Source organism: Ischnura elegans, chromosome 3, assembly GCF_921293095.1.
Source record: "Ischnura elegans chromosome 3, ioIscEleg1.1, whole genome shotgun sequence".
NCBI lineage: Eukaryota > Metazoa > Arthropoda > Insecta > Odonata > Coenagrionidae > Ischnura > Ischnura elegans.
In genome coordinates, this window is record NC_060248.1 from 3,152,976 (window position 1) to 3,180,626 (window position 27,651).

General features: G+C 34.6%; 1 protein-coding gene across 1 annotated transcript in view; it reads right to left on the reverse strand.

Annotated features, from left to right (window-relative positions):
• Nucleotides 1-10,732: 10,732 nt before the first annotated feature.
• The window catches only part of LOC124155336 (rhophilin-2), a 273,661-nt gene continuing 256,742 nt past the window's right edge, over nt 10,733-27,651 (reverse strand). Inside the window, exons 13-14 of the mRNA XM_046529068.1 lie at nt 16,790-16,942; nt 10,733-15,052 (exon numbers count right to left, since the gene is read on the reverse strand). Of these exons, the coding sequence (XP_046385024.1) occupies nt 14,678-15,052; nt 16,790-16,942 (528 nt within the window). The 3' untranslated portion in view covers nt 10,733-14,677. The remainder of the gene's footprint in view (nt 15,053-16,789; nt 16,943-27,651) is intronic.

The following is a 27,651-nucleotide window of genomic DNA, read 5'->3' on the forward strand; positions in this document are numbered from 1 at the left end:
TACTGCTGAGGTAAGAAAAATACGTAATGACACCCAAAATTCAAATTTCTAAAAGAATCCGGAGAATTACTGCTAAGATAAAAAAATACGAAATGACGTCTAGAATTTAAAATTCAAAAAGATTTAGGAGAGTTACTTTTGAGGTAAGAAAAATACGAAATGACATCTAGAATTTAAAATTCTGAAGGAATTCGTAGAGTTACTGCTGAGGTGAAAAAAATACAAAATGACATCTAGAATTTAAAATGCTAAAATAATTCGTAGAGTTACTGCTGAGATATGAAAAATACGAAATGACACCTAAAATTAAAAATTATAAAAGAATTCAAAGCTTCACTGCTGAGGTAAGGAAAATACGAAATGACATCTAGAATTTTAAATTCTAAAAGAATTCCTAGAGTTACTGCAGAGGTATGAAAAATTGGATATTACACGTAAAATTCAAAATTATGAAAGAATTTGTAGAGTTACTGCTGAGGTAAGAATAATATGAAATGGCACCTAAAATTCGATATTCTAAAAGAATTCGTAGTTTCACTGCTGTAGTAAGAAAAATACGAAATGACATCATAAATTTAAAATTCTAAAAGAATTCCTAGAGTTACTGCTGAGGTTAGAAAAATACGATATGACATTTAGAATTCAAAATTCTAAATGAATTCGGAGAGTTACTGCTAAAGGTATGAAAAATACGAAATGACATCTAGAATTTAAATTCTAAAAGAACACTGCTGAGGTAAGAAAAATACGAAATGACACCTAAAATTCAAAATTCTAGACGAATTAGTAGTGGTACTGCTGAGGTAAGAGAAAAACAAAATAACATCTAGAATTTAAAATTCTAAAAGAATTCGTAGAGTTACTGCTAAGGTAAGAAAAATACGATATGACATTTAGAATTCAAAATTACAAAAGAATTCGTATAGTTACTGCTGAGGTAAGAAAAATACGTAATGACACCCAAAATTCAAATTTCTAAAAGAATTCGGAGAATTACTGCTAAGATAAAAAAATACGAAATGACGTCTAGAATTTAAAATTCAAAAAGAATTAGGAGAGTTACTTTTGAGGTAAGAAAAATACGAAATGACATCTAGAATTTAAAATTCTGAAGGAATTCGTAGAGTTACTGCTGAGGTGAAAAAAATACAAAATGACATCTAGAATTTAAAATGCTAAAATAATTCGTAGAGTTACTGCTGAGATATGAAAAATACGAAATGACACCTAAAATTAAAAATTATAAAAGAATTCAAAGCTTCACTGCTGAGGTAAGGAAAATACGAAATGACATCTAGAATTTTAAATTCTAAAAGAATTCCTAGAGTTACTGCAGAGGTATGAAAAATTGGATATTACACGTAAAATTCAAAATTATGAAAGAATTTGTAGAGTTACTGCTGAGGTAAGAATAATATGAAATGGCACCTAAAATTCGATATTCTAAAAGAATTTGTAGTTTCACTGTTGAGGTAAGAAAAGTACGAAATGAAACCTAAACTTTAAAATTCTAAAAGAATTCGTTGAATTACTGCTGAGGTAAAGAAAATACAAAATGACATCTAGAATCCAAAATTCAAAAAGAATTCGGAGAGTTACTGCGGAGGTAAGGAAAATACGAAATGACATCTAGAATTCGAAATTCCCAAAAAAATTCGTAGTTTCACTGCTGAGATAAAAAAATACGAAATGACATCTAGAATTCAAAATTCTAAAAGAATACGTAGTTTCACTGCTGAGGTAAGAAAAATACGAAATGACACCTTAAATTCAAAATTGTAAAAGAATTCGTAGAGTTACTGCTGAGGTAAGAAAAAAACGAAATAACATCAAGAATTTATAATTCTAAAAGAATTCGTAGAGTTACTGCTGAGGTAAGAAATATACGATATGACATTTAGAATTCAAAATTCTAAATGAATTCGGAGAGTTACTGCTAAAGGTATGAAAAATACGAAATGACATCTAGAATTTAAATTCTAGAAGAATTCGTAGAGTTACTGCTAAGGTAAGAAAAACACGATATGACATTTAGAATTAAAAATTCTAAAAGAATTCGGAAAGTTACTGCTAAGGTAACAAAATACGTAATGACATCTAGAAATCAAAATTATAAAAGAATTCGTATAGTTACTGCTGAGGTAAGAAAAATACGTAATGACACCAAAAATTCAAATTTCTAAAAGAATTCGGAGAATTACTGCTAAGATAAAAAAATACGAAATTTCATCTAGAATTTAAAATTCAAAAAGAATTAGGAGAGTTACTTTTGAGGTAAGAAAAATACGAAATGACATCTAGAATTCAAAATTCAAAAAGAATACTGAGAGTTACTGCTGAGGTAAGAAAACTACGAAATGACATCTAGAAATTAAAATTCTGAAGGAATTCGTAGAGTTACTGCTGAGGTGAAAAAAATACGATATGACATCTAGAATTTAAAATGCTAAAATAATTCGTAGAGTTACTGCTGAGGTATGACAAATACGAAATGACACCTAAAATTCAAAATTCTAAAAGAATTCGTAGCTTCACTACTGAGGTAAGGAAAATACGAAGTGACATCTAGAATTTTAAATTCTAAAAGAATTCCTAGAGTTACTGCAGAGGTATGAAAAATTGGATATTACACGTAAAATTCAAAAATATGAAAGAATTTGTAGTTACATGCTGAGGTAAGAATAATACGAAATGGCACCTAAAATACGAAATTCTAAAAGAATTCGTTGTTTCACTGCTGTAGTAAGAAAAATACGAAATGACATCATAAATTTAAAATTCTAAAAGAATTCCAAGAGTTACTTCTGAGGTAAGAAAAAAACAAATTAACAACTAGAATTATAAATTCTCAAAGAATTCGTAGAGTTACTGCTGAGTTAAGAAAAATACGAAATGACACCTAAAGTTCAAAATTCTAAAAGAATTCGTAGTTTCACTGCTGGAAGTACGATAAATACGAAATGACACCTAGAATTAAAAATTCTAAAAAAATTCGTAGAATTAATACTAATGTAACAAAAATACGAAATGACTCTTAAAATTAAAAATTCTAAAAGAATTCGTATATTTACTGATTAGGTACGAAAAATACGAAATGACACCATAAATTCAAAATTCTAAAAGAATTCGTAGAGTAACTGCTGAGGTAAGATAAATACGAAATAACACCTAAAATTAAAAATTCTAAAAGAATTCGTAGTTTCACAGTTGTAGTAAGAAAAATACGAAATGTCAAAAAAAATTTAAAATTCTAAAAGAATTCGGAGAGGTACTGCTGAGGTAAGAAAAATACGAAATGACACCATAAGTTCAAATTTCTAAAAGAATTCGTAGTTTCACTGCTTCGGTAAGAAAAATACGAAATGACACCATAAATTCAAAATTCTAAAAAAATTCATAGGGTTATTGCTGAAGTAAGATAAATACGAATTGACATCTATAAATTAAAATTCTAAAAGAATTCGTAGAGTTGAAACTAAGGTAACAAAAATACGAAATGACACCTAAAATTCAAAATTCTAAAAGAATTGGTAGAGTTACTGCTGAGGCAAGAAATAAACGAAATGACGTATGGAATTCAAAATTCTAAAAGAATTCGTAGAGTTACTGCTGAGGTAAGGAAAATACGAAATGATATCTAGAATTCAAGATAGTAAGAGAATTCGTAGTTCACTGCTGAGGTAAGAAAAGAACGAAATGAAATCTAGAACTTAAAATGCTAAATTTATTCGTAGTTTCACTGTTTTGGTAAGAAAAATACGAAATGTCACCTAAAATTTAAAATTCTAAAAGAATTCGGAGAGGTACTGCTAAGGTAAGAAAAATATGAAATTACATCTAGAATTATAATTCTAAAAGAATTCGTAGTTTCACTGCTGAGCTGAGTAAAATACGAAATGACTTCTAGAATTCAAAATTCTAAAAGTATTCGTAGTTTCACTGCTGAGATTAGAAAAATACGAAACTAAATCTAGAATTCAAGATTTTAAAAGAATTCGTACTTTCACAGCTGAGGTAAGAAAAATACGAAATGACACCTAAAATTAAAAATTCTAAAAGAATTCATATAGTCACTGCTGAGGTAAGAAAAATACGAAATGACATCTAGAATTTAAAATGCTAAAATAATTCGTAGAGTTACTGCTGAGGTAAGAAAAATACGATATGATATTTAGAATTCAAAATTCTAAATGAATTAAGAGAGTTAATGCTGAGGTGTGAAAAATACGAAATGACATCTAGAATTTAAATTCTAAAAGAATTCGTAGTTTCTCTGCTGAGGGAAGAAAAATACGAAATGACATATGGAATTCAAATTTCTAAAAGAATTCGTAGAGTTACTGCTAAGGTAACAAAAATACGAAATGACAACAAGAATTCAAAATTCTAAAAGAATTCGGAGAGTTACTGCTAAGGTTAAAAAGATAGAAATGACACCATAAATTTAAAATTCTAAAAGAATTCCAAAAGTTACTTCTGAGGTAAGAAAAAATCGAAATAACATCTATAATTAAAAATTCTAAAAGAATTCGTAGAGTTACTGCTGAGGTAAGAAAAATACGAAATGACATCTATAATTAGAAATTCTAAAAGAATTCGTAGAGTTACTGCTGAGGTAAGAAAAATATGAAATGACACCTAAAATTCAGTATTCTAATAGAATTCGTAGTTTCACTGCTGAGGTAAGAAAAATACGAATTGACATTTAAAATTTAAAATGCTAAAAGAATTCGTAGAGTTACTGCTAAGGTATGAGAAATACAGAATGACCCCTAGATTTCAAACTATTTCTTTCAAACTATTTCTAGTATATTTTTGAAAGTTGTGAAAGTTTTTTACTGATACTTAAAGGCCTTGTGTGAATTTGGGTTTAAAATATTTTAAGAGTTATTTGGTTAAAATCCGACCATAATTATGGGTTTTACCTGGTATAGTGCCTGGGTTATTCTAAAATAAAACAAGACGAATGAATGGATATATTTCTGCGGTATTTTTGAAAGTTGTGAAAATATTATACTGACATTTATAGGCATTGTGTGAATATGTGTTTCAAATATTTTAAGAGTTATCTGGTAAAAGTCCGACCATAATTATGGTTTTTACGAGTAGTGCCTTGGTTATTCAAAAATAAAGAAGACGAATATATGGAAATATTTCTGCTGTATTTTTGAAAGTTGTGAAAATATTTTACTGAAACTTATAAGGTTTGTTTGAATTTGTGTTTAAAATATATAAAGAGTTATCAGTTTAAAATCGGACTATAATTATAATTTTTACGAGCAGTGGCTGGGTTATTCAAAAATAAAACAATACGAATGAATGGAACTGTTTCTAGTGTATTTTTGAAATTTGTGAAAATATTTCACTGATACTTTGTGTAAATTTGTGTTTAAAATATTTTAAGAGTTATATGGTTAAAATCCGACCCTAATTATGGTTTTTACGAGTATTGGCTGGGTTATTCGAAAATAAAACTAGACGAATGAATGTATATATTTCTGCTGTATTTTTGAAAGTTGTGAAAATATTTTACTGAAACTTATAAGGTTTGTTTGAATTTTTGTTTAAAATATATAAAGAGTTATCTGTTTAAAATCGGACTATAATTATAATTTTTACGAGCAGTGGCTGGGTTATTCAAAAATAAAACAATACGAATGAATGGAACTGTTTCTAGTGTATTTTTGAAATTTGTGAAAATATTTCACTGATACTTTGTGTAAATTTGTGTTTAAAATATTTTAAGAGTTATATGGTTAAAATCCGACCATAATTATGGTTTTTACGAGTAGTGGCTGGGTTATTCGAAAAAAAACTAGACGAATGAATGTACATATTTCTGCTGTATTTTTGAAAGTTGTGAAAATATTTTACTGACACTTATAGTTATTGTGTGAATATGTGTTTAAAATATTTTAAGAGTTATCTGGTTAAAATCCGATAATAATTACGGTTTTTACTAGCAGTGGCTTGGCTATTAAAAAAAACAATATGAATGAATGGAATTATTTCTGCTGTATTTTTTAAAGATGTGAAAATATTTTACTGAAACTTATAGGGTTTCTTCGAATTTGTTTTTAAAATATTTTAAGAGTTATCTGTTTAAAATCGGACCATAATTATGGTTTTTACTAGCAGTGGCTGTGTTATTCAAAGATAAAATAATACGAATGAATGGAAATATTTCTGCTGTATTTTTGAAAGATGTGAAAAAATATTACTGATACTTATAGGCATTGTATGAATATGTGTTTAAAATATTTTAGGAGTTTTCTGGTTAAAATCCGATACTCATTAAGGTTTTTACTAGCAGTTGCTGGGTTATTAAAAAAAACAATATGAATGAATGGAATTAATTCTGCTCTATTTTTGAAAGTTGTGAAAATGTTTTACTGATACTTATAGGCATTGTGTGAATTTGTGGTTCAAATATATTAGGAGATATTTGTTTAAAATCCGACAATAATTATGGTTTTTACGATCAGTGGATTGATTATTTAAAAAAACAAGACGAATGAATGGAAATATTTCTGCTGTATTTTTGAAAGTTGTGAAAATATTTTACTGACACTTATAGTTATTGTGTGAATATGTGTTTAAAAAATTTTAAGAGTTATCTGGTTAAAATCCGATAATAATTACGGTTTTTACTAGCAGTGGCTTGGTTATTTAAAAAAACAATATGAATGAATGGAATTATTTCTGCTGTATTTTTGAAAGATGTGAAAATATTATACTGAAACTTATAGGGTTTGTTTGAATTTGTGTTTAAAATATTTTAAGAGTTATCTGTTTAAAATCGGACCATAATTATGGTTTATACTAGCAGTGGCTGTGTTATTCAAAGATAAAACAATACGAATGAATGGAAATATTTCTGGTGTATTTTTGAAAGTTTTGAATACATTTCACTGATACATATATGCATAGTGTGAATTTGTGTTTAAAATATTTTAAGAGTTATCTGGTTAAAATCCGACTATAATTTTGGTTTTCACGAGCAGTGGCTGGGTTATTGAAAATAAAGCCAAACAAATGAATGGAATTCTTTCTAGTGTATTGTTGAAAGTTGTGAAAATATTTTAATGAACCTTATAGGGTTTGTTCTTATTTGTGTTTCAAATATTTTAAGAGTTATCTGACCATAATTATGGTTTTTACGAGATGTGGCTGGGTTATTCAAAGATTAAACAATACGATTGAATGGAATTATTTCTGCTGTATTTTTGTGAGTTGTGAAAATATTTTACTGATACTTATTACCATTGTGTGAATTTGAGGTTTAAATATTTTAGGAGTTATTTGGTGAAAATCCGACAATAATTACGGCGTTTACGAGCAGTGGCTTGGTTATACTAAAATAAAGCAATACGAATGAATGGAATTATTTCTGCTTTATCTCTGAAAAATGTGAAAATATTTAACTGATACTTATGGGCATTGTGTGAATTTGTGGTTAAAATATTTTAAGAGTTATTTTTTAAAATCCGACCATAATTATGGTTTTTACGAGCAGTGGCTTGGTTATACTAAAATAAAGCAATACGAATGAATGGAACTATTTCCAGTGTATTTTTGAAAGTTGTGAAAATATTTAACTGATACTTATAGGACTTGTGTGAATTTGTGTTTAAAATATTTTCAGATTTATCTGGTTAAAATCCGACTATAATTATGGTTTTTAGAAGCAGTGGCTTGGTTATACAAAAATAAAGCAATACGAATGAATGGAATTATTTCTAGTGTATTTTGGAAAGTTGTGAAAATATTTTACTGACGCTTATAGGCATTGTGTGAATATGTGTGTAAAATATTTTAAGAGTTATCTGGTTAAAATCCGATAATAATTACGGTTTTTACTAGCAGTGTTTGGGTTATTCCAAAAAAAAACAATATGAATGAATGGAATTATTTTTGCTGTATTTTTGAAAGTTGTCAATATATTTTACTGAAGCTTATAGGGTTTGTTTGAATTTGTGTTTAAAATATTTTAAGAGTTATTTGTTTAAAATCGGACCATAATTATGGTTTTTACGAGCAGCGGCTTGATTATTGAAAAATGAAACAATACGAATGAATGGAAATATTTCTGCTGTATTTTTGTGAGTTGTGAAAATATTTTACTGATACTTATAACCATTGTGTGAATTTGAGGTTTAAATATTTTAGGAGTTATTTGGTGAAAATCCGACAATAATTATGGTTTTTACGAGCAGTGGCTTGGTTTTTGAAAAATATAGCAATACAAATGAATGGAATTATTTCTAGTGTATTGTTGAAAGTTGTGAAAATGTTTTATTGATACCTATAGGCATTGTGTTAATTTGTGTTTAAAATATTTTAAGAGTTATCTGGTTAAAATCCGACCATTAATATATTTTTTACGAGCAGTGGCTGGGTTTTTGAGAAAAAACAATACGAATGAAAGTAAATGTTTCTGCTGTATTTTTGAAAGTTGTGAATATATTTTACTGATACTTATAGGCTTTGTGTGAATTTTGTTATTTAAATATTTTAAAAGTTATTTGGTTAAAATCCGACCATAGTTATGGTTTTTACGAGCAGTGGCTTGAATATTGAAAAATAAAACAATACGAATGAATGGAATTATTTCTGCTGTATTTTTGAAAGTTGTGAAAATATTTCACTGATACTTATTGGTATTGTTCGAATTTGTGTTTAATATATTTTAATAGTTATCTGGTTAAAATCCGACCATAAATTTGGTTTTTACGAGCAGTGGATGGGTTATTGAAAAATAAAACAATACGAATGAATGTAATTATTTCTAGAGTATTGTTGAAAGTTGTGAAAATATTTTATTCATACTTAAAGTTATTGTGTGAATTTGTGTTTATAATATTTTAAGAGTTATTTTGTTAAAATCCGACAATAATTATGGTTTTTACGAGCAGTGGCTGGGTTATTCAAAAATAAAACAATGCGAATGAATGGAATTATTTCTGCTGTATTTATGAAACTTGTGAATATATTTTATTGATACTTATAGGCATTGTGTGAATTTTTGTTTAAAATAATTTAAGAGTCATCTGGTTAAAATCCTACCATAATTATGCTTTTTGCGAGCAGTGGCTGGGTTATTGAAAAATAAAACAATACGAATGAATGGAATTATTTCTGCTGAATTTTTAAAGTTGTGAATATATTTTACTGATACTGAAATCGCGAAGAAGAAAATGTGACACACTCCTTGACAACCTTAGCATAATTACCAAGGAAAATAAGTGTCGTAAGTGCAACAACAAAAAGGATAGAACGACACGAACATCCTCTTCACGATGTGCGAAAAATATATGTCAAGAGCATTCATAAATTTTATGCAATCAAGGGCTGTTGTAGCATAGCTGTTTTTTAAACATTTGCAAATGCATAATACTTTTGTTTCGTTAAATTTGTTACATATCTTATTTATCAATCACCAAAAATTAATTTTGTTATTTGTGTTAATGCAATTGTGCTAATGAATATTCATAAAAATGGGTTAGGTGAAGTGATATTTCTGGTAGAAGGAATAATATTATGCTTCCCTGCAGTACTAGCTTCCAACAAAATAATTTAATAATAATAAAGACGTGAAGAAATATGTTGAGGAAGTAAAAAAGATGGAAACCATCACTTAACTCAGCCTAAATTCATCATAAACTAGTAATATTGTGGAAAAAATGTTTAAGGGTCCATTGGACCCAGTCAGGCTACTACGCGATAGTTTTTTTTCAGTCTTCCTAGGGTTAAGTTCGATTGTGTGGCCCAGCGCTGCGTGTTCGGCTACCGCGGACTTCGTTGACTGCCCCAGTCGAATTGCTCTCTCGTGTTCCTCTAGACGTGTTTTAACTGATCTGCCTGTTTCGCCGATGTAGTTCTGCCCACAGGTCTGGCAGTTCTATCCTTGACGGTTTTCAATAGATGTTTTATCTGTACGTGAGGCGAGAATATTGTCCTTATCTGGAATTTGCGTAGGATATTTCCTATTGTCAGTCGTCCCCTTAATGTATGGTAGGAAGGCTTTCTTCTGGTCGCTGAGGTCATTTACAGAGGAGTTCGCTGCTTCTGCGGTGTTGATTTTGATCTCGTTGTTCTTTCTGATAACTTTATTAAATGTTCGAGAGATAACTCTGTCGTCGAATGCATTTGCCCGTAGAATGGCCTCTAGCTTCTTCCTCTCTTCGGCAAAGTTGTTCTGGTCGCTTATTTTGGGGCCACCCTTACGTTGGGGCCACCCAAAATCTGACGCGGCGACATAGCCCAAAAGTTTTAATTCAACATGACGAGCACCCGCGAAAGTTTTAACGAAGAATTACAAAAGATGGTGTTTATCGATGGTGAATTCTACGTTGACCAAAATCACATGAAGTCCATCGTTATTTTCAACCAGAAATTTCCACATTTATTCCACCGTACATTTTTCAAGACTTTTTCTTATGGAACTGTACAGAAATCTTCATCTGCACTTGCAACTTGCAGAAAAAAAAATTCTGGACCACCTTTATCCTCCATCCTCAGAATCACACATCCTTCTCCATCTTAGGATAAGTTATCCATCTCTGTTGCTCTATCTCTAATTTGAAATACCACAATGGCAAGACTGAAATTCGTAACCCAGCAACTATTACTGAGTGAATAAAAACCATTGAAACCATTTCCCCAACCATAGATGCCAAAGAAAACATTCATTCTCTCACATTTCCTTTTGGGGTAGAATTGAAAAATTCAGTTCCTCGATGAATATTATATTTGAAATATAGATATACACAGTGGCAAGTAATATACAAAAATTACAGCCAATGAATACAGTTAAGTCTTGATCAGGACTTTCAACTAAATTTTCATTGGAATTGGTCCTAAGTGAATAGGGTGATAGAGAATATGCATACAATCCCTGACATTGTACATTGAACAACCTTTAAGGTGGCAACAAATATTTATAATTAACTAAAACAATAGTAATTAGTCAATTTGATGCCAGCTTAGCAGTTAGTAATGCCAGATTAAATAATAAACATCACCTAGGTAATTGCTATTGGTCCTCGACACATGAATGAACTACATATATGCATACATATTTATACAAATGTAAGTGCCGTATTTCATTACTGGAGTACACGAATGTTACCAACAACTCTGATGACATACCTAAGTATGTAAGAACATTCTGAATTAGCATGGCTGGATGACAGACAGAGAACACAAAATATCTTCGGCAAATTTATTGCAACGGTTGTATATGGAGCATTTCACAGTGACAATGCCAGACGATGGAATCAGAACAGAAGTCATGACAACCACCCACAGGCAATATAGTACAATGCCTCTTTTCAATTCAACGATTTCACTGCCATGAGGGGGCAAATTTCAAACCTTTCACATCAGAATGTAAATGCATGCATCTGAGAATAAGAATGCAACAAAGGGTGAAGACACCATTGCCTTCCCCAGCAGCAATAACAAACACATTCTGTGGTCCACAGGTCAATGATCAACAAATGATACATACATAGGCTCTTCTGGCTGCATCTGTGAGGCCACAAAGACTTAGAACCAAAGTAACGTACATGTCTCAAGTAAGGTATGCTACATTTACAGGGGAAAAACAGCTCAAAGCACAGGATTTTGGCTGAATTGTCTCACCATGCTCACAAAACATTAATGCGACATACAAAATCCATATTTAACAAAAGAAAACACAATTCTTGAAGAATACTAACCAGGACTACTTTGGTGTTCCTCCAAGATTATTTCTTTCACGGATGAACATGACATGACTGACATATTCTTAAAAGCATTAAGAATAATGACTGCAGCAAAAATAGAGCCAGATAATAACACCCAAAAAATTTAACCTAATACTGAATTCACCACATCTCACTCCTGTCTGACTCGATTGGTGGACAGATTTACAGAAAAACATTGAAACTTGCACGGAATAATTTCCCACAAGAATAAGCTTCAAGCAAACATGGAAATGTACAATGACTGAGGAGGCTTAAATAATTTAGAAATAAATTACTTTCCACAAACTTTCACTAGCAAAAGTAAATACACCACTTGAAACAAGATGACAACAGCAAGTTCTAGGAGTAGTGAGCAACCACCCATTTTTTGAGGAAACAGTTGATTCTCCAACATGAGCAAACTTTTCACTTTGCAGCCTATACTTCACACCCTAATGCTAACTACATGACTATGCACCAATCCAAATTTCCAAGCACAAAACATAAACTGAGTCAAGTGAGTGAAATGCATACACTGATTGTTGTTGTTATAATTCAGTGAGCCTGGTAACTAAGAGACTATCCAGACAGCACACCAGTGGCCATGTTAATGGTACAGTTTCCAAACAGTTGATCCAAGCACATTCCAAAAGGTTAGGCCCAATCAAAAAACAAACCTCTTGACCAGGTGAATATTTTTAAGTGTTTCACATCATATTTATTTGTTCACAATCAAGTTTAATCGATAAAATTATAAGTAATTTGAAAGATTGTAGCACATACACCTACTTTATACATTAAATGTACAGAGTATTCTGCATTATGTGCCCCCAACAGATGATATTATACATAGCATATACGTACATAGGTGCAGTAAACTCCCGCATATCCATGCAAGCATGAGCAGATTATCCATGAGAGTGTTATTGTGATTTTCAACATCCTCCCAAATGTTCCTTGATAATTATAAACGATAAAATTGCTTGCAAAAACACCCTGATTATTGTACTTTGATGGAAGGATGAAAAGACAAAATTTCAATTAGAATTACCTTCATAAGACATAATTATTTTCATCACTTGCAAACAAGAAACGTAATTAGTTTACTTGGAAGTCAACTCAAGTATTTCAGGGCACAATAAGTGGCCTAAAAACATTTTTCATTAATTTTAGAAGATTTTTCCAATAGATGACCAATCGTAAGTTAAGGAAATGTTACATACCATCTTTATATGTAGGTACATTAAATGCCAAAAATTTACAATAATTAAGGCAGCCTTTCATGTGGTAGAATACAGCCCAAAGGGAATCAGGGATTTTCGTCCCACTATGACTAGCATGGTCCGGAGATGACAGATAAGGACAATGCCTATGCCGCAACCAGTCAAGGTCAAAGAGGAGAGAAAGTGGAGGTGAAGGTAGCGAAAACAGATACGAAGGGAGTGGAGATTGCACTCTCACGCAAAGGCAGTCTGCTGCAGCACACAGAGCAGTGTGAAAGCAAGCAGGATGACAGTATCACCACAAAAAAGACTCAAGGTGAGGATAAGAAAGTTCTCGGTGAGTCGCCTAAGAAATCTCACAAACAGACAACAAGCATAAATAATAACATATTGTTTGATTTGCGTAAATTACGAACATAATTAAAAAAGAAAGTGAAAGTATGGATTATCAGCATTTTCTGATTAATCTTGCCATCATAAGTGCAGATAATCGGCAGTTCACTGCATCTAGTTGTCATGGTACAGTATCACCCGTGCACACGTACGTGTACATTCAACTCTACCATACACACTCAGTGCATAATTATTACACACATGTACATTCATGTTGCATGTGTGCTGTCTGGGCAATGATTTTTACACTCTTGGTTGGAAAATTAGATTGATGAGAGGAAAAAATATGAGCAGTTGAACATGGACCCACCAGCGTCTTTCTTCACAAAAATTTCATTCAAATGGAAGTATAAGAGTTATATAGATTGCACTTAAGAAGAAGACAAAATCAGAGTCCTCTGGTGATGACAATGGGATTCTGTACAGTGATGAATGTGATGCTTCAGTCAAAACAGTCTCCTCCTTCCTCTTGCCTCCATTGCGTTGTGCTTCTCATGCGTGGGAGAGACAACTCAGGCTGCTGGCAAGCTCCCTCCTTCCATTCAAGCCACCAGATGAAACCTCCTTTCTCATTCTCCCAGAAACCTCATTCTCCCTTCAACGCTCCCCTCTCACCACAACTCACATATTAATGGGCTAATTATGAATACCACCAAAATTTTATCAGGAAGACATTATTTGTGAGTGTATAAACATGCAAAATGGCAATACAGCCATTGGGCTAAAAAATTTTAGGCAAGTAATTTCTCTTCCACAAATTAAGGTGAGATTTGGACATCCAAACAGATTTCATATGATGCAAAACCATTATGTTCACATCCTCAATTTTTATCTAGATTCAAAAACATTTCTCTGAGCAATTACAATTGTGGAAGTAAGATTCACTTGTCTTTAATTGCACTTTGCGTTTGTTGAGCGCAGTGGTGGATGTTGGCGCAGGGGAGAGGAGGGGAAGGTGGGCATGAATCAGAAGCACTTGGGCTATAGCACGCTAAAATTGCGCTTCATGAATATATGATGTGTCAGATATCTTCCTGGTCCACGGCTCTTAAGTCAATGAGGGGTAGAATTATGTACATATTACACGTAAATTCCCCATGAGACATGAATAATAGTTTCTGGAACAGACTCTAATTATGTACCACCCACAACATACCTTTTGTGAGATTCCCCAAAACTAAACGCAGTTTGGATGGAACCACAACCACTCCACTCTCAGTTTGTTGGCTAAGATTGCATTCACCTTTCACTGGACGAGCAACTGTACAAGGGCAAGCCAAAAAGTGAGCACTTTTGCCTCTTGAGCACTTTCTTTACCACGCAACGCAATCCTCACCGCAAGATCACGTTCTCCACATCATCCTCCTCGCGCCCCGTGGCTGCCTTGCGCTCCCCACACCCGATTGAGAGCGCCACCGCCTTGCGGAATGGGTTCCATGGCAGCGTGCTCTTCTCGCCATCGCCCCCCCGGGCACTCCCAGGTGGCGCTGCACCCTTGGCGCCAGCGCCCCCTTTGGCACGTCCACTTGCCACGCTCCCAGCCGATGAAGCGTTTGACGACGATGACGAGGACGGACTGTTGTAGCGCAGGGGGCAGGTGGGGGGAGGGGGTGTTCCCGACGAAACGCCCGACGACGATGAAGAGGAGGCCGAACTGGTGGTCGAGTTGGGGGAGACGGCGCCTTTGGACATCTGCTGCTGCTGGAGCTGAAAGAGGGGAAGAGCGGAAGCGTCAAGCACTTCAAAGCAACTGCCTGAGGACTATCGCACACACAACTATGCACATCAGCCAACTGCATTTAAAATCCCACAATTGTATGAATGGCTAAATAGAGAACAGTAGCTGTAAAGATTACATTCCTCACATTCCAAAATACCTTGGTAGAGCACCAAATTGTGGCACACAGTCGACAGCCAACTATGCCACAATCAGAGAGAACAAAGTTTTTCAGTCACTATTCAGCAATGTACCTTTTATGAAGCACTAAATGAAAGACGGTTTTTGTGACTCAACATTGGTATGCTCTGGGCATCCATGACGAAGATATTGGAATAAGCCAATATTTCAGTCTTTATTCAACAGACGGCTCATGTATGGGAAAAATGACTTTAGTTTCCCATGCAAGAAAAGCCTTCTCCATTGGGCAACATCCACCTTTGCGCGGCGGAAAGCAATGTTCCTATGACCCCTGGAGCTGCAATGACACGAGCATTTCTCTATCACTGCCGGCAGCGCCAGCCAGATTGATCAAAGAGTAGGGGCAAGAAGAGGATGGACCAAACGGTGATTACTTTGGGTGCGCAAATCAGGAAATGACAACTCTTTACATTTCCATCACTTGCTCAAATGGAGAGTAATTATACAGAAGACTCCCGATTATCCGGGTGCCGTTTATCTGTGCTGCGGAATATCCGTTAATTGGTTCACCATGTATTCCACGAACTTTATAAAATATAAAATAGGATGCAAAAGCAGCAGGATATTTGCATTTTAACGCATGGATACTCCGGACCCACCATTTCAATAAGAATTCCCAAAAATTCGTAAAATTGAATTATTTTATTTACTTGCTGACAAGGAATGTTCCAAGTTTACTTGCATGTCTGATCAGTTGCATTGCAGACGATCATCAGCTGCAGGGGGAAAACTCTCGAGAAATTTTAGAAGAACCTTCAATAGCTTACCAATTGTAAATTATGAAAAACGTTACCTATTGATTTTTAATTGTATATTTCATATCAGAGGAATATAATGAAGCATGAGGACCATGGCCTCATGCTTTGCTATATTCATATTGGACCAGAATCTGTTAAGCCATTTTAGCTTTGGCGATAAGAACTAACTGTAATTGATTTTGGTATTGAGGTGATACAAAGTTCATCGGTTCATCTAGTTATTGCATAATTAGTTTTTGGTTACCCACAAGCCAGAACATTTTATAGGTTGATCTCATTTCCCACCCATCCTTGCAAATGAAAACATACACTCATCAAGAAACACCAGTTAATTTGTTTGAATATTGGGTTGCTCTTAGAAGAGATCAGTGTTTGAGCCATAGGAACAATTAGGTAAGTCCACCTCCGTCTCTCAATTGATTGCTGGGGGTCAACATCACCTCCGCCTTCTTCTAAGAGAGCCTTCTCATAAGTTGGATACAGTAGCTCGCAAAAGAGAACATTGACAATCATGGAACATACAGCAGAATACAGCTTTTGAGAGAGAATGCTAATAGGTTGGCACAATTTACATCTATGATACAGGTATGAACTTATTTCTAGTTATTATTATTATTATTATTATTTGCACACTAAAGTCTTTATATTTGACAAAAAATTCCCTATCCTTCAGAACATTGATACACAATTTGAATTCATCATATGGTTTCACTTCTATGAACAGTTTTTTGAAACAAATCAAAAATTTAAGAAATGCTTGACACAAACCTTGAGGTAGTTACGATCCATAGGTGTGACAATTCGAAGACTCAGTTGCCTTCCCGCTGCTTTTATTAGCTTGACAACCTCTTCATGGGGTGACCACTTGACGTCTTTGCCTCCAATGCCAACAATGAAGTCCCCCTCCTTCATGCCACCAAACTGATATGAGAGACAAACAATCTCCATCAGACATTACTCTTACCTACTCCCCCAAATCCCCCTTTCAAATAGCCCTCGGGATTCAGAGGATATGAGTGGCACAATCATAGGTGTAAATGAATTGACCTGCTTATGCCTGAATTAAAAAGATTCTCTGATTATTGTGGCAATCTTGTGTTTCAAAATCAATGAAATTATGAGTTTTTAGGTGCAAATTTTATTCTTCTTGCACTAATAGTTTCGGTGATACAGTCTGGTACTACATATATGGTACCACTAAGTGTTTGAGAAGGTAATCAAAAAATTGAGATTTAATGACATTTCAAAATTCATATTTTAATGCCAAAAACATTCAATATTTAATATTTTTGCAAAAAAACATAAATTTTCATCCATAATTACGATAAAATATCAATAATTTTTAAATATTGATTAAATATTAGTGATCATTAAAATGGAATTTGTGTATCAATGAGGAACTTGCATGGGTTGTCGATTGCTCTAAAAACTATTTTGAATAAGTAAAATGGATACATTAGCACACAAAAATAGCTAAAGTTTCTCCATTCATCATCAAAAGAAATAAAAAAAATTGACTTTAAAATCCGAGAAAAAATTCTCTGAGCCGACCACTGCGCGAAGACACCCGAGCGTTGCCGAGGCCAGGTGTGACGTCATAGGTGCCTAAACAACCTTAGGGAGTAGGGAAATACACTGAGCGCATGCTGTAAAATTTGTTTTGAGGGAGTATTTAGCCGCTCATCATCACTTTACTTTGTTCTGTTATTCTTGGGCAAGTTTTCCTATTGCTATTGTGCCACGATTATTACTTGGGATATTACATCGGGATGATGAAGGACAAGCGTTTCACTTCGTATATTATAGTTATGAGAAAAATGGATGATGACGTTGTCGCTCGTCCGAATAGTACACCTGAAATACATCTACATCTACATATAAACCTTAAGCCGCCTAAAAGGCATGTGGCAGGGGGTGATAGGACACCAGCCTTTTTTTAGGACACCAAATGATGAACCACGACCCTCATGGAATTTTGTTATGACAAATTATTGCTATACGTCGGCGGCAAATCGAGATGTAAAAGAAACTTGTAATACTGGGGGATAACGATCGTAAGTGTACGAGCTGAGCTGTTGAATATGGCAACTCCGTAAGTATTAGCGGAGAAGGTAGTCCTATCCATCCTATGGTACGAATTCACAGCAAAACACTCTACACACAAACCACATGTGAGATCTTGAATCAGTTCCGCTGCCAACACACACACAACCTTCAACCTATTTCAATAATATAGGTAAATCCATAAACAATATACTAGCACTTACCATTAAAATACAGGGGAAAATAGACAAATACAATTATCAAAAACTGGAAGTCACTACCATTCTTATATTTATCATGTACAACTTACAATAACAGAGCTCGTTATGATGTAAACAACTATTTATTCACTGATTTAAAGCCTTAAATTAGCCCATGCAAGTGACACAGGTGACTTTTCTCACTACTATTCGTTGAAATAATAGAATAAAAAATTCACGCACAGTTTTGATCTTGATAGCTTGATCATGAAATGTCATATCTACGGTGAACAACGGAGGTTAACACGCCACTGGCAATTTTTACACTACTTTTAGACATTTATCGATAGCGTGATAGTACTTTTTACAATTCAACCACGATGGAACACTGATAACTCTTGGCCGATATTTTTCAATCATGTCAAACTTTGTGCATTGTGCACCACTGGCACTGTGATTATTAGCAATAGCTCCACGGGAGATGTCACGTTGAAAATAACACAACAACTATAGTACAGCTTTTTTAGATCACTTCATAGTTTTTCTTATTATCCTGTAGTACGCTAAATACATATCAGCTCTGTCAACGCCCTTCATGCAATTATCACACTTCACAATACAGATGGGTTTCGTGACGACAAGCCCTGTTGCGTTGTTTATTTTCTTTGCATTGCTCAGTGAGCAATGCTCACGCTTGCATCATGAATGGTCATGATCATCCTAACCTCCCACTTATCTATCCAATTCAGGAGTAGGAATAGTCCTTTTCGGCAGATGGTGTAATCTCCTTTTTTCTATTTTTTGGATTCTTTCTTCAAAATCTTCGGAAGACCTCCATTTGCTCTATTCATGCCACAAACTCTTGTTTTTTTTTTTTTTTTGGCAAGAAGAGTTCTGCTATTTTAATGCTGTAATAATAGTTGTCCTGATAAACGTGATGCCATTGGATTAGGCAAGTTTTCAGCACTGACAGAATAGTTTCTTCAACTTTTTTTTCCATCTGCTGCATAAATCTCCAGGTTGAAAACGTAACCATTCTCACTTTCACATACCATGCGAACAAGCAGTCCATATTTCACTTTCTTGGCTGGGTTGTACGTGCAGAATTTCAGCCATCCTCTCCAAGGAATCATTGCCTCATCTAGAGATAATTCTTGTATAAACTGTTTGGCATTTGTCTACAAAATAGTCCGTCCAATGGGTCGTATTTTGAATAACCTGTCAAATGTTTTCTTTGAGCACAATTCATTGTTATTGAAATGCCAAGCTTTCCAAATGTGTTCGAATCTGTTTCTTGACATCAATTTCCAGAATATAGGCATTGAAATAAAAGGATCAGTCGTCCAATATTCTTTCAGCGATGTTTTCCTCACTTGGCCCATGAGGATTACATATTATTGAAAGAAACTTCTTCATTTCAGGAACAGTACATGTAATGTCAGACCATTTTCCTGACTTGGGAGATAATTTGTATTTACCTTACTTCTGACTGTAATACAGTTTGGACTCAACACACATCATTTGGAAGATGCCATCACCAAGAAAAAGTTCCACAGCTTCAGAAATACTATCATTATGTTTAGGCTTGATTTTTGCACCAGAAGTACCTTCAAACTTCTCCAAAGTAACTTTTACATCTCATTTTATCCATGTATCCAAAATTCCACTATAAGCAACTTCGTTCTCACTAATTTCCGAAGACTCACTGTCGCTAATTATGGAAGAATGATTTTCTCTTCTTTTAACTGTAATGTCTCTATCATTTTCACTTTCTTACTTTCACTACTCTCTTCACTGGCATCAACAGGTACCTCTGATAAGTCATCAGCACAGAAATCTGCTAAAATTTCATCTTCTCTCATTCTTTGCTTGTTGGAATTTGAAGCCATGCCTCTACAATATCACAAACTATGTAACTACAAGAGGAACTGTCATAAGACTAATATCCCAGGATTGAAAAGAAATAAGGCACTGGTAAATGATCACACACATTCGTCTATAAGACATGCCAACACATAAAAATCCGAAACAAATCTCAGGCAACGAAACCAACCGTATGAGCAAGGGTCTAATAGTCAATTGAAGTCAAACTGAACGAATGCCTCTTCCGAGCGCATCACATATTGGGAACACACAGCCGACACGGGATAAGGAAAGCGAGAAATTCTAGGCTGTGCGCTTGTAAGAGGTCAGGGCCACTGATAAATCCCAGGTGCTTAGCACCGTGCCTGTTTCTCTATCCAATCAAAGAAACTACCTATGTATTCCATAATTAGACTTGACTGTCTAGAAAACAAACTTCCAGTCATATGCCATTTGACACCCCAAAGGCAGAAATGCCAAATTCGACCACTCAAATTCTAGAGTCATGGAAATGAGAAATTGGTTACTACTAGATTTGCAGTATAATGTGGATGTATTTGTGAAAAAATGTCTACATTTGGTATAACCGTACACCTAAATTATATGTTACCAATAGACCAAAAAAGAGTGACATTTGCCCCTAGTGAAGACCAAATGTAGACCTAATGCAGACGTCTACATTTGGTTTAAACTAGGTATAATGCTAACTTCATGCTCTCAGGGGTGTGAGTGATCTCAAGGAAACATTTCTGGTGAAAAACTGCTTCAGAACCCTTTCGAAACTATTTTGAAACACCAAAATCTGCCATGAAATTGCTATGCAACTCATTTCAACTCCTTTCCGCCAGTAACTGAGAACATGATGAAATTTTTACTCATTCGTAACTTCCTTTTTTTTGCTCCCTAAGCAGTGTAATCATGTGGAACTGCTTTCTACACATTTGGAACTCCTACTGACCAACTCACCATGATTTTCACACATCATTTCATTTGCGCTGTATCCGCTGCGCACAAAGATATGTCACGTGTAGCTGCTTTCCACTCATTCCTGTTTTTTATTTTTTTTTTTTTTTAACCTCTTAATTTGATTCATGGGTGCCATCATTTGTTTCGGAATCTGTTTTGCCCATTCACTCACCAGGAGACAAGATTTAAAAGACGCTTTGGTGGCATGAACCAATGGCCACTCTTGAAGTCCTACTGAATGATGTGGTGTCATTACTCAGTCAAAAGTCAAGGACAAAGATTATTTTTAATTTTTTAAGTGACATATGTATCTGAGTTTCTTCCTCAGATACACCCACAAAAATTTAATGATATCAATATAATGTATGATAGTCACTCACGTTGTATTTGAAGTATTTTTGGATTGGAAACATAATAAAGATACACTGTCATTGTATGTTCCACAGAAGTTTTAATAACCGACCCAGGTTTCGCCAATACACTATGTCATTATCAAGGTATCAAGGTGTACATAGTGTACTGTTGAAACCTGGGTTGGTTATTAAAACTTCTGTGGAACATACAACAGTGTATCTTTATTATGTTTCCTGTCACCAAGTTCCACCAAGTATAATCGCCTTCCAGCCTTAAGTTGATATTTTAGGATTGATTACAGATATGGAAAAGTTATTGCTCATTGGCAAATCATTTCATTTCATTCAAAATGATCTCAAATTATTTTCAAATATTTATTTCAATATTCTGTTGCTAGCTGTGGATGAAGCAAAGGTTAAATTCTGATGGGCTAAATACTTCAAACATAAAATACAGTGGAACTTGGTTAGTACGTTCCTCCTTAGTACGTTTTCCTCCTTTTTATGGCAATGTCTCTCGGTCCCGGTACCATCCGAACAAAATACAGGTAAAAGTATTTGGTTAGTACGTTTGAAAATGTTGCACTTTCCTGGTTGGTTCACTCAATTGCTTGCCGTGACGCAACCCACAATTCATTCTCTAGTGTCTTATTAAGGGTCGTAAACCTCTGAATTCATGATTTACTTCATCATTATCAGCCACTGACATTCTTACATTTATTCCACATCTCTCTTTCTACGACCGTGATTTACCAAATACATATCTCAATGGGGAACTTGCATGAATTTTTTTTATTTCATAGGCGGACAGAAAATTATTTTCTGAATACAACAAAGAAAACCGCATGTAAATCTGAGTTTTCCTTCGCGAGATATTTAATGATAAATATAACGAATTTTAAAGCGCGGGAAAAACTCCCTCACCCCCCAAGCCACTGCCGACGAAGCCTCGATGACGTCAAAGGTGCCTAAACATCACGCGAAGTTATTGTTGTGATTGTTTGTAACAGTTGCCAGCAGTTGTGAGAGCTTCGTTTGTTAGACGTGTTGATTATTTTATATTTAAAGATAAATATCCGACGATAGAGGCTTGGAAACCCTCGTATTTTGCATTATTTATAATATTAATATCTGAGTAAGGGCATAAAATATAAAACTGGAGCAGTTAAACCAAAAATTTGATAATACCTAAATAACATCGTTGTAGGAGTCTGAGCCACGGCCATTGGAAGGGGGATACGTTAATTGTAAGTTGATTTTATCGACGGCATATCATTCATTTAAGTATGTAATTAGAACGATTTTGATGTTTACTAATGTCCGCTTAGCTTTTATATACAATCACTTCATCCGTTTATTCGTAGGTACCGGAGAATTCGTCGTTTAGGACTGTCTGTGCTTGTATAATGGGGTGAATTCCAGTCAATGCAACTTTTGCTCGCTGATTGGAGACATCTAGGAACATTTTTGTGCCAAAATAGTGTTATTTTCAACGTGACATCTCCCGTTAAGCTACTGCTAATAATCACAGTGCCAGTGGTTGTAATGCACAAAGTTTGACAAGGTTGAAAAATATCGGCCAAGAGTTATCAGTATTCCATCGTGATTGAATTGTAAAAAGTGCTTTTACGCTATCGATAAATGTCTAACAGTAGTGTAAAAATTGTCAGTGGCGTGCTTATCTCCGTTGTTCACCGTAGGTATGACATTTCACGATCACGCTATTGAAATAAAAACTGTGAGTGAAGTTTGTTATTCCATTATTTCAACGAATAGTAGTGAGTTAAGTCACTTGTGTGGGCTAATTTAAGGGTTTAAATCAGTGAATAAATAGATGTTTTCATCATAACGAGTTCTGTAATTGTAAGTTGTACGTGATGAACATAAGAATGTGACAGTGACATCCAGTTTTTGATAAGAGTATTTGCCTATTTCCCACTATATTTTTATGGTATAAGCTAGTATATTGTTTATGGATTTACCTATATTATTGAAATAGGTTGTAGCTTGTGTGTGTGTTGGCAGCGGAACCGATTCGCGATCTCACATGTGGATTGTGTGCAGACTGTTTTGCTGTGAATTCGTACCGTAGAACGGATACCTTCTCCGTTAATTCGGCGTTGCCAAATTCAACAGCACAGCTTACTCTAATGTCAACAGCACAGCTTACGATCGTTATCCTCCAGTAATACAAGTTTCTTTTACAACTCGATTTGCCGCCGACGTATAGCAATAATTTGTCTTAACAAATTCCATGAGGGTCGTGGCATCAATTTTGGTGTCCTAAAAAAAGGCTGGTGTCCTAACACCCCATGCCACACGCCTTTTAGGCGGCTTGCGGGGTATTATGTAGACGTAGATGAATTTCAGGTGTACTATTCGAACGAGTGGCAACGTTATCATCCATTTTTCTGATAACCAAAACACACGAAGTGAAACGCTTGTACTTCATCATCCCGATGCCGCATTATTAATATCCCAAGTAATAATCTAGGCACAATAGCAATAGGAAAACTTGCCCAAGAATAACAGAACAAAATAAAGTGACGATGAGCGACTAAATACTCCCTCAAAACAAATTTTACACCATGCGCTAACCTTATTTCCCTACTCCCTACGGTTGTTTAGGCACCTATGACGTCACGCCTGGCCTCGGCAACGCTCGGGTGTCTTCGCGCAGTGGTCGGCTCAGAGAAATTTTTCTCGATTTTAAATGCAATTTTTTTATTTCTTTTGATGTTGAATGGAGAAACTGAAGGTATTTTTGCGAGCTAATGTATCCATTTGACTTATTCAAAATAGTTTTTAGAGCAATCTACGACCCATGCAAGTTCCTCATTCTTGTGCCGTGATGAATAATAAAATGCGGCCATTTTTTGGGAATGTCCGACTATGCAAAACTGCAGCCAATGAGAAGCCTCAATTTTCCCCACCAAGAGCTCCTCATCTTCTGTTGCCTTTGGAGTGCCACACTCTGCACAAATGTCGCGAGTGGGCTGTTGTTGCTATTGCACAAATTATCACAGCGAGGGCAGTTGAATTACAATTAAAATGGAGAGATAATGAATAGTGAAGCAGATTACAACTTTAAAAAAGATTGAAATTCTCGAGGAAGTGGACCAAAATCCACTCGTAAAGCAAGTGGAATTAGCACAAAGATTAAACATTCCTGCATCCACATTAAGCACAATTGTAAGACACCACAAAAAATCCTAAGTCAGTGTGACAAAAAGCGAAAGCACGTTCGTGATAGGAAATTTGGATAGTTTCCAGAATTGGAAGATGTTCTTCTTAAATGGTGCAAACAAGCAGGAGTTCCAATGTGCCATTCGATAGTTCCATTATTAAAGAAAAGGCAAAGCAATTGGCTGTGAAAATTTCCATGCCTCCAATGGCTGGATCGGTGGTTTTAAAAAGAGACATGGATTAGTTTACAGATGTGTGCGAGGTGAGGCAGCCAGTGTAAACCTTGATGTCGTTGATTGATTGATTGACTTTATTAAATCCACATGGAAAACACTTGCTATCGCATACCCCGTACGCAGAGCATACTGCAGAGGGTGAAGCATGACCATATGACTGCGCCATGAAATTTTTTGTCCTAAAGAGAAGACACCTTATCCACTCATTTCTAATTAGCATAGTGCCAGATGAGCAGATGAATTCAAATTGCTATTAGAGAGAAACTAAATATCCTGAGAAGATATCCGTTCGTCAGTAACTCTGACAAGTACGTGAGACTTATAGTAAATATCGTGAATTGATTACTGATAATAACCTGACATCCTTTTTTTGGGAAAAAATGCTGCATCAACTACCAAGAGGCTCAGCTGCGAGGATATAGAGTTTTGCCAGAAATCACCATTGTACTTTTCCATCAATTTCCTTGCTTAAAATGCTTAAATAATGTTATAGATAGGTCGTGTTTGGTATCATTCTTTTTTGAATTACGTGCACATTGCTAATATTTCAATCTAATAAAAGTATAATACCAATTGCCAAAATTCATTGTTAGACACCTTTTGGGCCAATAGGTGGTTCATCCAGCAGCTGACCTCCAGAAAAGGGGAACTTTGAAGTCGGTAGGCTGAAAAAGTTCAGTGGGGGAGAATGGGAGAGGCACGTTTCTATTGCTCTCGTGTAAATTGATATTTTCTTTCCAAGCTAAGGTCTTCGTAACACGATCCCTGCGCAAGCTGGGACCTTTTGTTTGATTTTGGAGAGGAGGAAAGTGTCAGAGGGGGGAAGGCGAGTTCTGAGTGGAGGGTGATAGCGGATCTTGGGAAATACGGTAATATTACTATCCTACGGCACTGAGCTTCTCCCTATGGCAGTTCCATCTCCTGGGGAAGATTCACACTACCCACACAGCACACTCAAAATTTATACCGTATAAAAGTTGCATAAATGGATAGGTATAATATGCAAATAATATTCCGTCGATTATGCACATATTATGCGAATAATATGCACATAATATTTAAATATTATGCCGCCGTAAACTATTACTATAATATTGACATAATATGTATATTATTACATTGTTAGTAACATCCCATCGTTAATTATGATTCATATAAGAATCATAAATCAACAGCCACCCAGCAAACTCAAAAATCCTATTCAGTATAAAAGTTGCATAAATGGATAGGCATAATATGCAAATAATATTCCGTCGATTATGCACATAATATGCGAATAATATGCACATTATATTTAAATATTATGCCGCCGTAAACTGTGATTGTATCCGTAAAAATCGATGATCATACATCCTCTGTATCAAAAAATGTGAAAACTTATGTTTTAATATATCACTAACAATTTCGTATCGTTCGCAGAATACTCCACAATTATTATTATTTTTTTATTTTACACACCGGCATATTCCGGTCTGGCGAGGTACGCAGCTTGGTAGCCATATTGCCGTTGTCCATGGCCGTTGTGTTGTTGTTCATTGTTGTTAGTTGTTGCCGTAGTTGGGAGAATTGAACGTCTATTGAAAAATCTAATATTAAAGAGGAAAAGATGGGTTTACGGAACTAATTTATGTCACAGTACTATTCTGGTAACGCATATACGATAAGGAATAATAAGCTTCATGGTATGAAGAACAGGACTTTATTTAAAATCAAAGTAAGTACACGTACGTGAGTCGTTGTCGTTTGTCATAGGGTAGAAAGCAAATCTGAAATTATCAGCTCCTATAATTTTGAGTGTTATTCCCAGTACTTTAATTAATTTTTTTAATTACCTAAATGTATATCTTATGACGGTACTTTTTCAGTCAGAGTCCCAGCTTGAAAAGTGAAGGGAGGCTATTCCAAGGAAAGACGAAGTTTTGGCACTTAAGTACTGAACCAGGTTGTGAGCTGCACTTTCGCCCTGAAGATATCACGTACTTGATCATATATGCATATAATTATTTTAGTTTGTGATTATTAATGACAATATTATCTTTATTGTTTCGGAGTGCATTTTCAAGAACGGCTTGCTTACATCGTTTGCGTGATTGCTCGCCACAACTCTATGACTAACACAGAGATAATTATACGATTAGAAGACCTCTTTGTGGCTTGGAATCACATTTTGGACCATTTTTAATACATTCGCTAAGAAAAGACCGTAGATGTTCAACCATGCGGATGTCATGGAAGGAATCATCGCGAGTGTTGTGATTGTGAATTCGTGTGACATACTTTGTACTTTCTAATCGCAATTTCATGAGTAATGATTATGGAAGGGCGAATGTTTGTCATTAGATGTCATTCACATGATATTTAAACCAAATTTGCGATGATATAGGACTCCTAACTGAATATTTGTATATTTGTGATACAACGATGAAGGATTGTGCCTTGTTTTAGTGCAATGTACCTATGCTGTGTCTACATGAATGATTCATTAAATTTCTCCTCGTTTCCAGAAATCAATTTTTATTCATGTAATTTTCGAATATTATGCAACTGCATGTTATCACGCATCAACGGTATAAAATATGCATAAAAGGTTCGTAGATATGGTATAAAATGTGCATAACATGTACCTAAAGGTGCATACTAATGGTATATATGGGTATAATATGTGCGTATATTTAGCCACATCAATGGTATAAATCGTGCCTAAAAGGAGCATATAAATGGTATAATATGCGCATTTTTTAGGCCACATCCATGGTATAAATTGTGCATAATATGTACATAAA